At 40.4% G+C, this 20,044-nt stretch overlaps 1 protein-coding gene across 7 annotated transcripts in view; it reads right to left on the reverse strand.

Moving 5' to 3' along the window:
• LOC148002227 (uncharacterized) overlaps window positions 1-19,657 on the reverse strand; it is a 54,950-nt gene extending 35,293 nt beyond the window's left edge. Inside the window, exons 1-4 of one of the 7 annotated variants that reach the window (XM_087579672.1) lie at window positions 19,155-19,657; window positions 16,357-16,963; window positions 15,237-15,320; window positions 5,493-5,556 (exon numbers count right to left, since the gene is read on the reverse strand). In XM_087579672.1, coding sequence (XP_087435798.1) covers window positions 16,751-16,963; window positions 19,155-19,487 — 546 coding nt within the window. In that variant the 5' untranslated portion in view covers window positions 19,488-19,657 and the 3' untranslated portion in view covers window positions 5,493-5,556; window positions 15,237-15,320; window positions 16,357-16,750. Of the gene's footprint in view, window positions 1-5,492; window positions 5,557-14,658; window positions 15,354-16,356; window positions 16,964-19,154 lie in introns of those variants that run through there. The other 6 variants (XM_087579674.1, XM_087579673.1, XM_087579677.1 and 3 more) reach the window with 6 other exon arrangements.
• Between the last annotated feature and the right edge of the window lie 387 nt (window positions 19,658-20,044).

The following is a 20,044-nucleotide window of genomic DNA, read 5'->3' on the forward strand; positions in this document are numbered from 1 at the left end:
TAAGTTAACTCAGAGCAAAAGAGACAGGTACGGTATGTATGTACTGACTTATAAGTGGTCTCCAGCCATGAAGTTCAGGATGACCATGGTGGGAATTATAGGCTATTAATGTATTTTAGGTGCCTATATTCATAACTTTCTTTGTTGTCTTGCTGTAGATTAAACACCTTTATGATACACCCATTGCCTAGGAACCAGGACACTGTCTTAAACAAATCTATTTTACTAGATTGTACTCATTACTATTGGGTTCAGAATTAACTGTTTTTATTTTTAATATAAAGTAGCCTGCAGAAATCATGAGTCTGAACACTGGATTCTAACCTAACAATGCTGCTTTGCATTTGTGCAAACCTTAGGAAATGAAGCTTTCCTTGAAAATTGGATTGTTATGGAGAACTCAAAGTTTATATATGATGGAAATTCCTATTTGCGATATAATCCCTGATGTCTGTGCCAAATGTAGAGCTGTACTTGCAACAATGCTCTCAATTCTTTCCCTCTATAATGGAATACTTCCCCTCTAACTATAAGCTAGGATATATGTTTCATTTCTCACATCACATGTAGTAGGGTTTATGTTGTTGCAAAAGTACAGTAATTCAAATGTCTCTTTTATGTCTTCTTGTAGTTCAAAAGGACAAATTCTGTTACTGGTTTTTGAATCTAAGTGTCAGACCTTACATAAAAGCCTTTCATTCCTATAACCGCCCAACTCACTGCCAGGTATTAGCTTATATCCAACTGTCTAGTTTTATGTTTCTGATGAAACTATAGTTATAAACAGATGTGAGCTCTCATATGAATGCTAAATACTGAACCTGGGTTTATAAACAGTGGTATTAGCTACAGTTTTATCTCTCCAGCCCCTTTAAATCATTCTTGGGAGGCAGGCAGTGCTGTGTTTCTTCAGAGAAGTCCCCCTGTTCCTCTGGTTTGGGCAGGCCTCCTGGGAAACAGGCTGTGGGTAGAGAAGCACCCTTTCAGAGGTAAAGAGGCCTCTGAGTATGGGAAAAACTCTGCAATGGGGGACTTGAAGGAGGAGCAACCTTTGGGATGTAAATAAATAAAAATAATAAAATGAAATAAAAACATCTTTCTAATATAAAATATTTAAACTGGCAACTCTTTTCATATGTTCTTCTTATGTGGTTACTTTATTTGCTTTTTAAATTTCATCCATTTAAAAATGTTTGTACTATGTTTTTGTGTACACACCTGTGCATACACATGTGCGTGGCAATGAGAGGACAACTTATTGCTGTCTATTATCTACTTTCTCTATGTGAGCTCTAGGTAAAAAAAATCCGGAGAGTCATTTGGTTCCAGTGATTTCATTGGCTCATATTCAGGTTTAAAATTATTTAAGTATGTGCTGGTGTGTACTGTGTAAATGCCACAGCCCAAGAGTAAAAAGAAGAGAAAAATGTGTAGAATAAGATGGGTCTTCCAGAGATTGAACCCAGATCAGCAGGCTCAGCAACAACCAACTTTACCTAAAGAGACAATTCTCTGGCATTCATTTGTAGTTCTGGAAGTGTGCCATGAGCAAATGTTTACTCTTCAGAATAAACTAACAAATTAAAAAGAAGAACATCTTTTTTGTTTACAGGTAGGATTTCTTATTCATATTATCTTGTTTTCCTCCATCCTTAGATGATAATATACTTATAATACAATCTGGAAAGACAATATATTACTAATTTAATGTTTCTACTAATCTTATTTGAACATTAGTCAGGTGGCTCAATGTGAAATGCCTGTGGTGTGCAGTGCTGGCAACCTGAATGTGATCATATTATGAAAATGTTCAAAGTTGACCCCACAAGGTTGTTGTCCAGTTCACACATACATAATGGCCTAAAACCCAATAATCACATTACACACCTATACAACAGAAATGTTTTTTAAATAAATCTCATTGCTGTTGCCTTTTCTACTTTCTCTAGATAATTCCCTTAGAAGGCATACTTCAAGATAAATTGGCAAATGGTAACCAATGGGAACATAAAGTAGCATGGAAGATACATATATGTATGTATGTATGTATGTATGTACGTATGTACGTATGTATGTATTCCGACCAATAAAGTTATGTTTCGAGATACACAGTTGATTACTGATTATCCTACTTGATTACATCTCTACCAGATAAATGAAAATACCATGTAGGATATAGTTATGAGATATTTAATGTTTCTTATATTCTGTTCTACTAATATTAATGTTGTTAAAATGTTGTGACAAAACAGGATATATTGGGGTTGGGTACATCTTCTATACTTCAACTTGTATTCAGGATGTTGATACATTAGAATCAAGACTCAAATATAGCTTTGATAATTGATGATGTCCATGCCAGCCTTTCCATTCCCTTTTCTCCTCTCTCCCCACATACTCATGGCCAGCTTCTACTCCTCTACCTCTCTCCCCGCCACACTACTACCCTCTTTACTCCCCTCCATATCCCCTGAATAACTCTATTCTATATTATGCTGTGCCAGCATGTGGCTGGTCCCTCAGGGGAAAGGGATGCCTCAACATGGGTGTGCAAAGGCACCCTCTTCCCCCACATTTCTGTAGAACACAATCCCACCTCTCTATCTTTTTATAAACATATCACTAACATTTGGGAAGATTTGGTAAATGCTGCCCTGCTAGAGGAAATATATCACTTGGGGTGGACTTGAGTGTTTACATATGTACCATTTCTTTTTTTATGTGGAAATAATATCTTTATTCAATGCAGACATAGGACTCTCATATGTGATATGTAGAAAGTAACATGAAACAAGACGGATTCATGTACTATAGATGCAAAAGGAGTAAATACTTTTTGTTATGTCACTGAAATTTGAACCAAATAGTTCCAAAGCCATATATTTCCAAGTGAAGTATTATTACTACAATTAAACTGTCCATTCCTGAGGCCTTATTGCTTATATATAGACTTCTGTGTTGTTTCCACTATTCCTTATTCATTTAAAAATATGTGTACACCATTTCTTTTTAAAGATTTATTTAGGGGGCTGGAGAGACGCCTCAGTGGTTAAGAGCACAAACTACACTTCCAGAGGTCCTGGGTTCAATTCCCAGCATACATGAAATAAATACATATCCTGTCTATCCTATCCTATTCAGGACAGGGGGGTAGGGAGTTAAGGAGAGAGAGAGAGAGAGAGAGAGAGAGAGAGAGAGAGAGAGAGAGAGAGAGAATATGAAGTAGAGAAGTAGAGCCTGACCATGAGCACATGGGGAGAGGCAGGGGGAAGGGAAGAGAAAGAGCAAGAGGGCAAGAAGGCCAGGAAGCAAGAGAGAGCAAAAGTAGGGCAAGCAGCCCCTTTTATAGTGTCAGGCATACCTGGCTGTTGCCAGGTAACTGGAGGGGTGATGCTTAAACAAAATGCTGACAGATACTATAAATTGAGGATAGATTTTTTTCTGAATTCAAGCCTTACATCTTCCTTTATGCTATGTGAACCAATTCCTGATGAAGAAAAACACTGTAGCTAAGTCTTTTTGTACCTCAACACCTGATTTACATATAGTAATGAATGCTTATACAAGATATACGTTCATGAGTAAAAATTTGTATCTCAATTTGTTTTAATTTTAAATACACAAATAAATCTTTTTTAAAAAGATGGTTGTGAGCTCCCATGTGGTTGCTGGAAATTAAACTCAGGACCTCTGAAAGAGCAGTGTATGCTCTTAACTGCTGAACCACCTCTTCAGGCCCATGTACACTATTTCTAGTTTTCAACCTCTGCTTCATGCTACAGGTTAAGGATGTAAACTCTGGGCTTTCAGGTTTAGACGCCATGTGTGACACTTGTTGACACTTTTATGCTGATCCCATATCCCTCTGGAGCATAAACCAAATGAGGTTTTAGTAAATTGCCTTAAATATTTTTATCACAGCAACAGAAAAGGTGCTAAAAGATACCCATATACTTTTACACCTGGATGAGTTATTTCATGTAATTAAAGAGAATTGTGAAATCTAAAAGGGTTACTTTACTGTTTGAATTCATACAGCTTTTGTCCATGAGTTTGAAGTAAAAAAAAATCAGAGGGACAAGGTAACAAATAGATTGTGGCACTTGTCACATTTCTTCTCCAAAATAAATGATATTGTGTTACTGTAAGTATATAGGGTAAAAATTTTACCAAATTCTTTATCCTCATAGATTCCCTTCTGTATGAGTTCTCTATGGTCCTCAAAGTCTACTGTGATATGCAAAGGCTTTACCAGATTACACAGTAACAGTTTTATTCTTGAATAAATATACAAGGAAGTGCAAAAATTTTTAACACATTGACTATGTTTATGGGGTTGCACTGAACCATGACTTTTTCTATTGTTTCTAATACGACTGCTACAGACAAGGACTTTAACATATTGCTTATTCATAGGGTTTCTCTCCAGGATGTGTTCTTTTTATGGTTTCATAGATAACAGTGTTGTAAAAAGGCTTTATCACATTAATTAAATTTATAAAAATTCTCTCCAGTAATTTTTCTGTTATGTATTCAAAGAGGACTGTGATATATAAATGTGGGAACAAGCAAAAGAAACTTGTCCTAAGTACTGGCTTCTTGTTATCAGCTTATATTTAACCATAGAGACAAACAAACAAACAAACAAACAAACAAACAAACAAATAAAACTTTGTTTTAGTTCCCAGATTCTTGGGGAGCTGGAGAATTCCTAATAGCTGGGGAGCTTTAATTATTCATCTTCTTTTCAAAATGTGATGATTGTTCTTAAGCAGGGCCTCTGTTATTCATGATTTATTCCTCAAAATATAATGCCTATTTCTAACCACAATGAACAAATGACTATGACTGGTTAGACTGTAACACCTACATTCTGTATCAGTTGACATAGATCAACTACATAAGAAAAGCCCCTAACCATAAATCTTGAAATTGGGGAAAATGTAGCTCTAACTTGGCACAAATGTTTGTTCTTTTCAAGCTTTAAAGCTCTATGTCCTTTTGGCTGGTGGGCTGCGGTGGTGGTGGGTTGTCCCAGTTTAGCTTTGGAGTATTTTTTTTTGTCCTGATATATCAATAATAGCTTGATTACAATAATTTTGTCATTTGCATTGACCCAGTGTTTGGATGTGTTGGATCTCAGTGGACCCCATAACATAAAGGCTTTACCAATTTGCTTATATCCATAGAACTCATCTTCAGTACTAATATTTCCATAATAGTGTAGACCATAGAAATGTGTTATTGGTTGTGCAGGAGGAAAAGTGAAACAGCTTGAGAACTCAAAGAATATAGCCCACTGCTTGACAAAGCCAGGAGGGTTGTAGCTCAGAGAGGCAGATGCCTGAGGACTACATGTTCTGAGGACTTCATGTCATTAAGGAGAATTGTTGTGCTTGTTAACTTTGCGGTCTTCACCTCCATCCTTCTTAATTTACGAATTGTATGAAATTTAATGCAGCCCCTCACTGGACAGTATCGATGTCACTCACCATAATAGTTCTTGACCTTTTTCAAACCTTGCTCCTGGAGCAGGTTAGTGATTCATCCTCCACACTAAGAAAGAGATGAATAGATGAAGATTGTTAGCCATCCACCCTTAGAAAGAATTTGGAGAAGCAGATTTTTAGTAAGATCATATTAAGAATTTTTTTAGTGGCTCTGATGTAGAAAATTGTATGGAATAATTTGGAGTTAAGAATAGCACACCACCAGGGACTAAGCCACTACCTAAATACTATACATGGACTGACCCTGGACTCTGACCCCATAGGTAGCAATGAATATCCTAGTAAGAGCACCAGTGGAAGGGGAAGCCCTGGGTCCTGCTAAGACTGAACCCCCAGTGAACTAGACTATGGGGGGAGGGTGGCAATGGGGGGAGGGTTGGGAGGGGAACACCCATAAGGAAGGGGAGGGGGGAGGGGGATGGGAAATAACGGGAAAGGGAATAACACTTGAAATGTATATAAGAAATACTCAAGTTAATAAAAAAAAAGAATAGCACACCATCTATATTCTAATTTTTTATTATGGTGGATTTTAATGAAAACATTTCCCACTTCCTTTCCTCCCTCCAATTTCCTCCATATATCCAATCACTCACTGCTCCCTCTCCCAGTCCATCTCCTCACTGTCCCTACCCATATTCACCTCTCCTTTTTCCTCAAAGATGGTGGAGCCTGTTGTGGTAAAATTTAAAAAATATGGTTTCTTTTATCCCACACTAGATCTGGCACCATAGTGCCCAATGACATCTGTGGGATATTTTCCTCTCAGTCAGCAAAGCGTCTTACCTGCTATGCTCCATTCCATATCACACTGCCAATGGCTTCTCTCTGAGCCTGACAACAATCTCTCTACCCTTCCAGTTCCCAGGGCAGGGTGCCACCATACCAGACATACATCCCAATTCCAGGGTGGCCCAGTGTCTCCAGCACCACTGTCTCTTAAACTCAATTAAATTGCCACATGGAAGATCACACAACACAATAACCTCTGACCTAATTGATAAGATATAATTTGCTCATCTAGACATACAAAGCTCTGTACACATCCAACCCTTAAGAATATTCATAACAGCCTGTAAATGTGCAGAGAGGAATCTTAACATCCACCTCCATGTTCTCTCAGCTGCTCTCTCTCCTCTCGCTCCAGTCTCCTCCTCTTCTAAAATTTTTCTCCTGCCCATCCTTCCTTCTCATCCAATGACAAGCCTCATTCTATTCTGTGCCTGCCTTCACCTGCATAATGACATCATCCTACAGGAGCTCACCTCCTCATATATCCCACCACCATGACACAAGTCTCTGCAGGGATAGGTCCATTCTTTCCCACTTACCCAGACAAAGCGATCCACTTAGGAGAACAGATATCACAAATAGGCAACAGCCTTAGATATAGCCCCTACTCCAGTTGTTGGGGGACTCATATGATGACTGAACTGCTTATCTGCTACATACACGTGAGGGACTGTCAAGCCATCTAGGAGAGGTCAATGCTAGAAGCTGACTACTGTGAAGGCGTCCCAACATTTGTGCATGGCTTATGATGGGTGAGCTCTGACAGGCAAGGTTCCAAGACACTAAGGAATTCTTTAGGTGTTGTCTCATTCAGGATCTATATGCAAGGTTTACTCCTTGATATAAAAAAATATAAGTCTTGGAAAGACAGATAAAGAAAACAGTTACAAACCTTGGGTAAAAGATTGACATCAAAAGAAGAATTTGAATTGACTAGGAGACAATAGGGTTAGGGTAGTGCTTAGTGTTGGGTTCTGGGTCAGGGTCAGAGTTAAAGAGGAGAAAAAAATTAACACTATAAATGTTTGGAAAGGGTATAAAGAATTGGATTAATTTTTATTTACCTAAAATAATGTAACATTCATATGCATTTGTATTTTAATGAAGTTATATCAGTTTAGCTGAGAGATTGCTATCAAGAGCTATATAGACTATGTAATAAAACTCTAGTACTAGGGAAAAGAAACTTCCTTTAGATTTGTGAATCATGGTCACCATAGAGGCTACCAAACAATATAAGCTGTTGCCATTGCTCTTGATTGCATTCCAGAGTTTAAATGTCAGTTTATTGTTCAAGACATCTGGAACTTGAGACACTGACCTGAAGGATCAGAGCTGGGTATGAGGTAGTAACCTCCACCACACTATCTTTTATAGTGTGAGACATGCTATGTCAGTTTGCAAAGGACTGGAATATGTCCTTTATGTCCAGTTATGGAATGGCCCAGATCAATATTAGCAGCAACTGTCAGATCTATGCAGCTCTGTTGTTTATAATCCAGAAAAATGACTACCATGAGAAAATATCCCTAAAATTGCTTCAGTGGCATCCACGTCTTGCTGCTAACCCACAGTATTCCAATTGTCTTAAGATACACTCACCAGGAGGATAGCAGTGCCTGGTACTGGAAAGCTAGCCAAATTCTAAGATCTAGTGAGTCCATGGATCTTTGTGAAGAACTTACTACCACAATTTTACTATACCAGCATTTTTTTGAAACTGCAATGTAACACTTTTCTTTATGCCCACAGATAAGTATGGCTCTTGTCACTAAATGAAGATACTTCTCTTTACTTAACAGAACAGAGACCATTACAGAAAACCACAACTGTTCATTATGCAGAAAAAATGATTGTGAGGTGGCTCTCTCCATTGTCTACAACACAACCCCTATACCTAAGATCAAGTAGATGGTACAGAAAATGGGAATGGAAAGATTTTCTGGAGCCATACCATCAGGAAATTTCCTATGGGACTTTGTCTCCTAAAAAAGACAGGGAAGCTTCACCTATGACAACTCACTAGCTGGCAAAATACAAAGAGCTATAGAATTAGAGGCGAGACATGCTAACATGAAATGTCAAGTCATAGAGCTTCGTCAGTTAAAGAAAAAGGAGCATATGCCAAATTAAAATCTTGAGGACAATATTAATAGATTTTCCCAGGTATAAGAATCCTAATTGTCCATCCAATACTAACTGCTCATCCAGAAATCATATACATATCAGTAGCATGAACAGACTAATAAAGATGTATTAATATATTTAAGCACACACACAATTTTCAGACATGTTATTAAAGGTAGGATATTATTCATAAGATAGGAGTAATTTACACCTAGAGGGGAGTGCCAACATAGAGTGTGTGAATGTTCTTCTGAATTTCAGTTACAGAAAACTAAGAGGGGGACAATTGCCTGGGGTTGTTGCTGCATCATTAAACTTCATATCTACCTATGATTACTTTAAAAATGTTCACTTGCAGTGCAGATGGTCACACACCTACGGAGTTTCATTATTCTCACTAGCACAAAGACTGACGCTTTAGTCTGTTGGAAAAACTCTGAAACATATATGGAATGGCCCAGATCAATATTGCAACTGAGAGAGAATATGTTTTCATTTTTCAAGAAACTGCAAATCAACCTATGCTGATTCCAAGCAGAAATATCAGATTCTTTAGTCATAACATTTGAAAAAGTTAATAACAAATGAAATGGAGTTAATATCAACCCTGTTCAACTTGATGTTCAGTGAACGACGGGATAGTTGTTCAAAGAGACAGGCATGATAGTAATGGCTTATAATGCAGTATTACTGGCTGGTAATATGAGAAACTATTAAGCACTTAAGCTCAAGATATTCTGACAGTGAGAAGTGGGTACACACAGTCCTGCTCAGCTTAGAGTGGCTTTAGTGGCTTTAATTATGGTAGGAACTTTGTTGTCTGAAAGAGAGGGTAACAATACCCATTGAGATTTTATCAAAAATACACCATTTTTACATATAAATACTTGGATTGATCTAACCTAACCTGTACATTACAGAGTTGTTGAGTATCTGTAATCAAGGATATTCAACTATTGAATTGGGCAACTCCATGAGTAAAAATAAATAAATAAATAAATAAATAAATAAATAAATAAATAAATAAAGTTATTTGGGGAACTCAAACTGGTAAGGCTACCTTTGCAGGGGTGGAGTGCTAAAAAATAGCAAACAAAACAAAACAAAACAAAACAAAACAAACCCAACCAATCAAAGCAAGTAAAGTCTTTTACATTTGTAGTCCTGAAGAACCTGTGGGCTAGTGTACTGATTTGGATGTGTTACTGGTTTCTTTGTGTTAATAGGGAATTAGCTGTTTTTTGGTTGAAAGGTAGATTAGGTAATTAATATATACATATATATGTATGTATATATATATACATATATATAGTTTTTAGAAATGAAAAATGCTCCACGATGTTTCTGAGAAATACTTTTGTATATCTGGTAGCAATCTTTGTGTTTACTCTCTCAGAGTACAAAGTGGGCTGAGCCCAGACTGTCACTGAGGATATTGTTGGATGTACTGCCATCTGTGGGGCTCACTTTGGGCTTAACTTTATGTATTTCAGGGAATATGAATGACTTAGAAAAATATGGATTACAACTTTCCTGGTTGTTATAAAAACTACATTGGGATGCCTTGAAATTAATAACAGTATGCCTTTTAACTATGCAATTCAAAAAAATTGAGGAAACAGTTTATCCTGTACAAGTGATTGGAAAGTAAGTTATTAAAACATCTCAAAACATATAAGTGGCACTAAAGAAGTACCTCACTGCCTCCCTGCACAATTGGAGGAGAAAGAACCACCTTGTCATTAATCCCTCATTGGGTTAAATGTAAGCTAAATACTTTACAGAATCTATCATGGGGTCATGGTTGGACCCTATCAAAAATTTCATTCTCTACTCAATTAAGATGTGGAAACAAATTATTGTATATCATGTTCATTGTCTAGAAAAATACCTTTTCACTTTTAGAAGAGATGACACCATTCCACTCCATGATGGTGTTATTAGAATATATAAGGACCAACATTTATCACTCTCTGGTGGATGACTGTGAGCTCAAATATGTTAGAACAGATGTTCCTAAATATTCCAACATCGCTGAAAGTTCAATAAAAAGGCTTTGAAACCAACTAAGTGAAGGTGATAGCAATCTCTAGAGAGGAAATGACTGAATCACTTAAAGATAACTAGGGAAACAAATACAATTGGAAGACATCAATAAATTCCTTAAAGAAAGCCAGAAAAACACAAACAAGTGGGGGAGGCAAATAAATCCGATAAATGAAGCCAAGAGAAAGCAAACCAATAGTAGAATAAAAGAAAACTGTTCAATATCTAAAATAGAAGCAATAAAGAAAACACAATTGAGGGAATACTAAAAATAAGAATTTAAGACTACAAAGATGATCTACAGAGGCAAAATTCATCAAGACAATACAGAGATGTAAGACAGAATCTCAGGAATTGAATATACAATAGAAAGAATTAATAGATCAGACAAAGAAAATGTTAAATCTTAAAATATCCTGACACAAAATATCCAGAAAATCTGGGACACCATGAAAATAAGCAACAAGAATAATAGCAATAGAGAAAGGAGAATACTAGATCAATGACTCAGAAAGAATTTTCATCAAAATCATAGATGAAACATTTTTTAACCTAAAGAAGGAGATACCAACAAAGTACAACAGACATCCAAATGCCAAATAGATTGAACCATTAAATGAAGTCTCTTTCCTGTATAATAATCAAAACATACAGGACAGAGAAAGAATATTACAAGCTTCAAAATTCAAAGACTAAGTAACATATTATGGAAGAAGTATTAAAATTAGAGTTGACTTCTCAATGCACACTCTAAATGCTGGATGGTCTTGAATACATGTGCTGCAGAAACTACAGATGACCAGATTACTATACTGATAAAATTTTCAATTACCATAAATGGAGAAAATAAGATAGTCAAACTTAAACAATATCTCTACACAAATTAAGCCCTATACAAGGTGCTAGAAGGAAAAATCCAAGGCAATTAACAACACAAATGAAAACACAGTGAATAATCTCACAAAATCTACAGAAGAAAGGAAACACACACACACACACACACACACACACACACACACACACTACAATACCACAACCTCCACCAGCAGCAGCAGCAGCAGCAACAACAACAACAACAACAAACTACCAGGAGTTAACAGTCACTGTTCATTGATTTCTCTCAATATCAATGACCTCAATCCATCAACAAAAAGACACAGGATAAAAGAATGGATGCCAAAACAGAATCTATCCTTCTATTCCATATATGAAATACAGCTTTACATTTAGAATCGGCATTACTTTAATGTAAAGGGTTGGAAACAGATATTTCAACCAATGGACCCAAGTATCAAGCTGATGTAGAGCTTTTAATATCTAACAAAATAGATTTTAAACAAAAAGTAACCAAAAGAATTGGAGAAGGTCACTGAATAGTCATCAAAGGAAAAAAATTAACAAAGATGGCATTTCAATTTTTAACATCTACCCCCCAAACACATGATCATCAAGTTTTGTAAAAGAAACAGTTTAAGGGGTTGGGGATTTAGCTCAGCGGAAGAGCGCTTGCCTAGGAAGCGCAAGGCCCTGGGTTCGATCCCCAGCTCCGAAAAAAAGAAAAGAAAAAAAAAAGAAACAGTTTAAAAGCTAAAATCACATAATAACTCAAACACAATTATACTTGGAGACTTTAACACCCAGCTCTCACTAATAGGCAGGTCCGCCAGGCAAAAACCAAACAGAGAGCTACTCCAGCTTACTGACAATGTAAACAAAATTAATCCAGCTGATATTTACAGAACATTCTACCCCAATATAAAAGAATATACTTTCTTCTCAGCACCTTATGAAACTTTCCCCAAAACTGACCATGTATTCAGAAAAAAAGTGCAAGTCTCAATAGATAAAAGAAAATTGAAATTATACCCTGCATCCAGTCAATCTACTAAGGATTTAAGCTGGATAACAACAAAGGTAGAAAGAACTCAAAGCTTACAAAGTCATGCCAACTGCACACTTGACTACTGAGTTGGTTTGTATATGCTTGTCTCATATACAAATATGGAAATATTTGGAGGTGTGGCCTTGCTGGAGTAGGTGTGGCCTTGCTGGAGTAGGTTCGTCACTGTGGGTGTGGGCTTTAAGACCCTTGTCTTAGCTGACTGGAAGCCAGTGTTCTGCTAGCAGCCTTCAGATGAAGATGAAGAACTCCCACCACCTCCTGCACCATGCCTGCCTGGAAGCCATGTTCCTGCCATGAGAATAATGGACTGAACCTCTGAACCTGTGAGCCAGCCACAATTAAATGCTTTCCTTATAAGAGTTGCCTTGGTCATGGTGTCTGTTCACAACAGTTAAACCCTAAGACAACTACTGAACGAAAAACAGGCTAAGACAGAAATGAAGGAAGACATTCATTAAAGACTTTACAGAATTCAGTGAAAATTAATATAAAACATAGTCAATCATCTGGAACACAATGAAAATGGAAGTGGTGCTAAGAAGATAGTTCATAGCATAGAATGCCTACGTAAAAACTGGAGAGCTCCAATCCTAACAACTTAACAGCACACCTGAAAGGCTAGAACAGAAGAAAGCTAAGTAATCACTCGAAAAATGAGTAGACATCAAAAAATTATCAAATGATGGTTTCAATCAATAAGATAGAAAGAGAAGGATACAAAGAATTAATGACAATAGAGTTGGTTCTTGGAGAAAATCAACAAGATAAGCAAGCCTTTTAAAACTAAGAGATAAAGAATATCCTCGTTAATAAAATCTGAAATGAAAATGGGGACCTAGAAACTGACAATGAGGAAATCCAAAGAATGATAAAGACATACTTTTAAAACCTGTATTCCACCAAATTTCAAAAGAAATGGATCATTTCCTCAATAGGTTCCACTTACAAAAGTTAAATCAAAATAAGATAACAGCTTACATGGAGCTATAACACTCTGACAAAAAGAGGTTATTACACATCTTCCAGGTAAGCCACATGATTTAAGCCAGAATCCAACTGGAATTTAAAAGATTAATGAAAATACACCTCAATGTATTCAACAATATACAAACAAAAGAATCATTAATCTGTAGTAGGAAATAATAAAAAAGGAACACCATCTCAAGCTAGTGCTGGCACCTGCACGGACTATGTTACCAGCAGGTGTTCTCACCTTGGTCAGCCAGACTTGGCAGACTCTCTGGCCCTGAGCTCTTGAAATGTCTTCCCCCAATTCGATAAGTTCCCTTGGTGGGTCACTGTTATGTGAACCCCGTACATCAGTTGCCCATTTCACAGTTTGCTATCACAAATCCCTTTAATCCCTTATAATCAAAACCCTTGAGGCTTGTAATTTATCAATCAGACTTATATCAGTAAATTCTCACCACACAAAAACCTCCACACATTAAACTCAGATCCAATTAATATTGGAATAAAGAGCCCACCTAGAGAAGAGAAATTATCCTGTAATTATCTATCTCTTATAAAATATTCATAGCTACCTATGGCTATTTAAAACATTGATCTGGGTCATCCTTCTCTTCCTTCATCTTTTTCCTTCTCCTGCCCCCCTCCTCTCCCTTCTCCATACTCTCTGTCCCATCTCTAAAATTCTCAACCCACCTTTCTTTTTCACTGCCCCATCAAAGCCCTTGCCTCTTGTGCCCGCCCTCACCTGCTATCAGAGAGCAATTTACATTATCCAAATCATTTTATGAAGCCATGGTTACTCTAATATCAAAACACTATAAAACCTCAACAAAGAAAGAGAATTACAGACCAATTTCCTTTACAACCATAATATTACAATAATATTCAATAAAACAAATTAAGTACAAGAGAAAACACATGCAAAGATCATCCATAATGATCAATCAAGTAGGCTTCATATCAAAGAGGTAGGGATGGTTCAACATATGAATGTAGGTATGTGTAACCAACAATGTGAATAAAGGATAAGAAGAAACAAATTATCATCTCATTAGATGAAAAAATTTTCTCTGATATATCCAACACCCCTTTATGATAAATTTCTTGGAGTCATTGATGACTCAAAAGTCATACCTAAACATAATAATGACACTTGATAGCAAGCCCATAGCCAACCTTAAATTTAATCATGAAAAACTCAAAACAATTACACTAATTCAGAAACATGACAAAGTTGTCCATTCTCTCCATATCTATTGAATATAGTATTTGAATGTTTAACTAGAGCAATAAAACAACTGAGGGAGATCGAGGAAGAAGTCAAATTATCTTTATTTGCAGATGATATGATAGTATACATAAGTGAACCAAAAACACCACAAGGCAATTCTTACAGTAAACACTTTGAGCAAGGTTGTTGTATACATGATCAACTAAAAATAAACAAATAAAAATCAATAAATTTCCTATATACAATAACAAACTGAGAATAAAGCGGTAAGACAAAACACTTCACATTAGCCTCACATAATGTATGTAGGAGTAACTCTAAAATAGCACGTGAATGGCTTGTATGACAAGAACATCAGTGTTTGGAAAAAGAAATTAAAGAAGATATTAGATGACTGAATATCTGTCATGCTAAATAATGTGTAGTATTAACATAATAAAATAACATACACTAAGCAGTCATTAGATTTAAAACAGTCACTTTCAAAATTCCAACACAACAGAAATTGAAAAGACAATACTCCGTTTCATAGGGGAAAAACAAAGAAACATACAAAAAAAAAAAAAAACAGGATAACTAAAACAATCCTGCACAGTATAAGATTTCCCATAGGTAGGACCATTTTTTTTTTTTTATTTTGAGGTATCTTACATACCTGAATGGATCTTCAACAAATGGTTCTGGTCAGATTGGACGGTTGCAGGTCAGACAGTTCCGTATGTTTCAAGTCTGTGCAGATCTAAGATTTCAACACAAAACCAGATACACTGAACTGAATAAAAGAAAAAAAATGAACAACTTTCAACTCAATGGCACAGGCTACAACTTTATTCCAGTATTTTTTATCACTTATTAATCATTTCATCCAGTTACATCTCAAATGATATCCCCCTGCTTGTTTACCCTCAAAAACCCCCTATCCCACATTAGCCCTCTCCACATCCCCTTTGCCTCTATGAGGCTATAAGGATATTGCCCGACCCACCCAACTTTTCCTGCCCTACTGCTCCAGCATCCCCTGTGCTAGGGAATAAAACCTCCATAAGATCAAGGGTCTCCCCTCCCACTGATCTCAGAAGAGACTATCCTCTGCTACACGTGCATCTGGAGTCATGGGTCCCTCCCGGTGCAGTCCTTGGTTGATGGTCAAGTCCCTGTTAACATTGGATGGTCCGACCAGCAGACATTGTTCTTCCAATGGGGTTGCAATCCCCCTCTGCTCTTTCAGTCCTTCCACCAGCCCCTCCCCCGGGGGGGTCCCCTAGCTCAGTCTGATGGTTGGCTCCAAGCACCCACATCAGCATTGGTCAGTTGCTAGCAGCACCTCCCAAGGAACAGCTACACCAGGTTTCTGTCAGCAAGCACCTCTTGACAACAGCAAAGGTGTCGGGGTTTGGGGTCTGCAGACAGGATGGATCCCCAGGTGGGTCTTGCCCTTCCTTCAGTCCCTGCTCCATTTTTTTCCTTCCTGTTTTTCCTTTGCACAGGAACATTTCTGGCTTAAAAACTTTGAGAGGTCTGAGTGGTCCCATCCCTCACCTGGGGACGGTGCCTGTCTACTGAAGTGACCTCTGCGGTTCTACGTCCCTTCAGTGTGCCCTGCGGCTCCTGTCATTCCCATTGGCTCCTGGGAACCTCTGGCTTCTCTGGCATCTGGGACCCCTGGATGGCTGTCCCCAGTTCCTCATCCCCCACTGATACACACTTTTATTTCCCGATCCTCTGTACATCTCTCCTATCCCATCCATTTCCTCTCCCTCCTCTCTCCCTCCTACCTTCCTCTCCCTCCATTCTGTAAATTTTCTAGTCCCTTCTCAGTGCAGGACTGAAGCATCCAGAGAGCTTTTGCTTCTGTGCTCTCTTCAACTGTTGTGTCCATGTCTTCTAGGGTATTTTCTACACCCGAGATTCTTCCGCATCTTGTATCCTTCTGTTAATGCTTTCATCTGTGACTCTTGCTCTGCCTAGGTTTCCCATCTTTAGGGTGGCCTCTGTGTTTGCTTTCATGTCTCTGTTTTCAGCTTTAGATCCTGGATGGTTTTGTTCGGTTCCTTTGCCCATGTGAATGTGTTTTCCTGTAAGTCTTTAAGGCCTTCTGCTTATTTACCTGCGTCCTCCTGCATTTCTTTAAGGGATTATTTACGTCCTCCTTAAAGTCTTCCGTCTTCCTCATGAGATGAGGGCGTCGATCTGAGTCTTGCTTTTCCAGTGCGTCGGGGCATCCAGGGTTTGCAGTGTTCGGAAAACTGGGCTCTGACGTTGCCAATAGCGTTGGTTTCTGTCGCTTACGTTCTTGTGCTTGCCTCTCGCCATCCAGTTATCGCCGGTGTTAACTCGCCTCGATGGGCCAGTGACAGGGGGCTCAGTGACTCGGTCTGTGACCTGGTGGGTGAGCGACAGGGTGGGTGAGTGAAGCGGTGGGTGAGTAACCCAATGGGTGAATGACGCGGGGTCAGTGATGCGGTGGGTCAGTGACACAGTGAGTCAGTGACATGGTGGGTGAGTGACGCGGTGGGTCAGTGTTGTGGTGGGTCAGTGACTGAGTGGGTCAGTGAGTGGTGACGCAGCCATTTAATTTAAGGATGTGGTTAGTGTAATAAAAAAGTCAGCAAGGTCATTAACCTAGGAAGCAAATGTCTGGGGTCAAGGCCACCAGAGACAGAGATAGGAGAGCTTCTCTCAGGTTCATTTCAAAATGATTGCAGGTGTGACTGCTCTAGAATCCATATCCCTCCCCAGTAGACATGAGACGCCTTGGAGTACTGTAATCGGGGATCCCGGAGAGGAGGAAGTGACGTCATTAGGGTGGAGATGGGCAGGTCCTCCTGTGACCTCAGCCTTGAACCCCTTCAGCGATGACGTCATGCCCAGGCCACACCCATTCCTGCCAGTGACCACAGAAGCTGTCTTCAGGATCTACACTGGGGGCGGGGTCAATGACGTAATCAAAACGGACCTCAATTACTTTCTGTGTCATGCAGCTTGGGAGGCGGGGCTTCCTAGTCAGGCCAGGAGACCTCTTACCTCTGGGGTCCACTTATTGAGCACAAGCCTCACAAGCGGGTATGCAGATTTTATGCAAATGAGGCAAAGACAATGAATTAAGTCCCAGGAGCTTCCTGTCAAGGGTGAATATGCAAATGATGCTAATGAAGCGATGAGGTTGACACATTCCCTAAAAATGCAAATGAGTCCCATTACTGAGGCCGCTCCTGAATATGCAAATCAGCTCGTGGGCTGAGTATCGGGGATATGCAAATGAGCCTGATATCAGGCTGTGTGAATATGTAAATGAGGCATTGACATCCGGACGAACCCTGTACATGCAAATGAATATTCATAAACACCAGTTATATACAGATTTATACAAATGAACCAATGACTTAGACTCAGATTTATACAAATCAAGGCAGGGGACCTGAAACCCATATATGCAAATTAATCTTGTGAATATTCAGTTATTCTAACTAGGGGTGGGTCTGAGGCCTTATACGTAAATAAGGTCCTTATATGAATATTCATGAGTCCTAACCCTGAAGCCATTTGCCCCCATGGGGGCGGGAACATGCAAATGTATCATTTATATTCATCAAATGCAAATGAGGTTCCCTGACTAATCCAGGTCAGCTGTGATCCAGGGGTCTTGGCTGGATTGGGTCATGGGGTCACAGCCAGGAGGAGGACATGGAAGTAGGGGTCAAAGAAGGAGAGCAGAGTCCGGAAGGGTGAGGTCAGAGGTCATGCATGGTGGGCGAGGCTGGCAGGTGAAGTCATCTGTTGGCAAAAGGCCCAGTTGACAGTATGAAGGTTGGAGGTGGTGCTGGCAAATGATAGGAATGATGTGGGCGTGGCCAGGGCACGAGTGATTGCTAGGTGCTTAACTTCTGACACGGATCTTTTAATGACTGACAGCAGTGGGCAAGGAAACACTTGAGGGATGTCTCAAGCCGGTGGGACCACGCAAAGGCCTGCATGAATATTCAGAACCCGCTATTGAAGGGAAGGGGTGGGGCTGTGATGAGGGTGGGGAAAGTTTTGAGCTGGAAGCAATGATGTCACTGGGCACAGAGGATTGACAGTCACTGTGATGTCTGGGGCGGGGTTGGGCAGCGAGTGATTGACAGGCAAATGAAGGCTGACTCAGATCCTTTAATGACTGACAGTGGGGACGCGGCTACACTTGACGGACAGTTCCCATTGGCAGAGTCTCTGGGTGTTGATAGAGCAATGGTGACCCCTGCAGCCATCACTCAGGCAGGTGTGGGATCTCATGGGGTCGAGAGGCGGGGCCTATGGCGTCACTAGCAGCGGAGGCGGAGCCTCGGTGTGCGTTTGAGGTCACAAGACCCGGTCCATCACACACACACACACACACACACACACGCCCGCTGTTCTCATCATTCATGAATAATTGAAGCGAAGGGGGCGGGGCAAGGGCGGGGAGTCATTGCCTCAGCCGGTCCCTGTCAACCTGAGTGACACACACAGGATTCCAAGACAGAGCCCACTGAGGGTCAGGAACCTCCACTTTCGCCCTGCGGTGGAAACCGCCTCCGAGGCCTTCACTGCGCACCTGAGCTTCTGATCCCTGGTGTAGCCGCGGTGTTACGCCATCATCGAGCAACCGAGTCCTAGCGCGTTGAAAGCCGCGGCCTCGGTCCCATCGTGGGGCGCCAGTGCCAGGAGCGCATCCGTCTTTAACAGTGTCCGGGGCCGAGTGGCGTTGTCGCGCTTGTGAAGCCATCACGCCTAGCCCGGATAGGTCCTCTTGGGTTGTGGGTGATCCCTGGCGTCCTTGTCGCTCCTGTGACGCCATCAACCAGCGACGGCTCCCGTTACCGCGTTCGGTTCTAAGTGTGACCCCCGCGGCTTTTCCTGATTCCCTCGGTCGTGCTCGTGACGCCATCACGGCGCGCCTGGATCTGTCCTCTTAGCTGTTGTTCCCGCATCTCTCCACTCCCTTTCTGATTCCCGTAGTTGCCCTCGGTGACGTCCTCAGGCCGCGCCGGGAACCCTAGGCTCCGCGTATGCGGAGCTCGTTTGTAACGGTCCTGTTCGCTGCAGTCGCGGCCTGGTGACGTCTTCACGCCGCGCCGGGCCATTTTCCGCGTCCATCTTTTAACTGTTTCCCGTCCCAGGAGCTGTAGTCGCGTTCGGTGACGCCTTCACTCCGCGCCTCGATCTCACCCCCATCGGCCACTGTTCCCGTATCGGTCCTCTTTTCCTGATTCCTCCGGTCGCGCTGGTGACGCCATCACTTTTTGCCGGAAGTCCCCCGCTCCACTGTCGCCGCGGGCGTTTTGAAGCCGTGGCAACATCGTGCGCGTCCATCGCGGTTTCCCGCGTCCGTCTCTTCGTCCTGGTGCCGACCCCGCCTCCGGGTCCGCCATGGAGCCCCGGAAGCTGTCGCCCATTCCGCTCCGGCCGCGCTTTCAGATGAAGGCGGACAAGCTCTTCTTGCGC

The sequence above is a fragment of the Rattus norvegicus genome, chromosome 12 (assembly GCF_021556685.1).
Source record: "Rattus norvegicus strain SHRSP/BbbUtx chromosome 12, alternate assembly SHRSP_T2T, whole genome shotgun sequence".
Classification (NCBI taxonomy): Eukaryota; Metazoa; Chordata; class Mammalia; order Rodentia; family Muridae; genus Rattus; species Rattus norvegicus.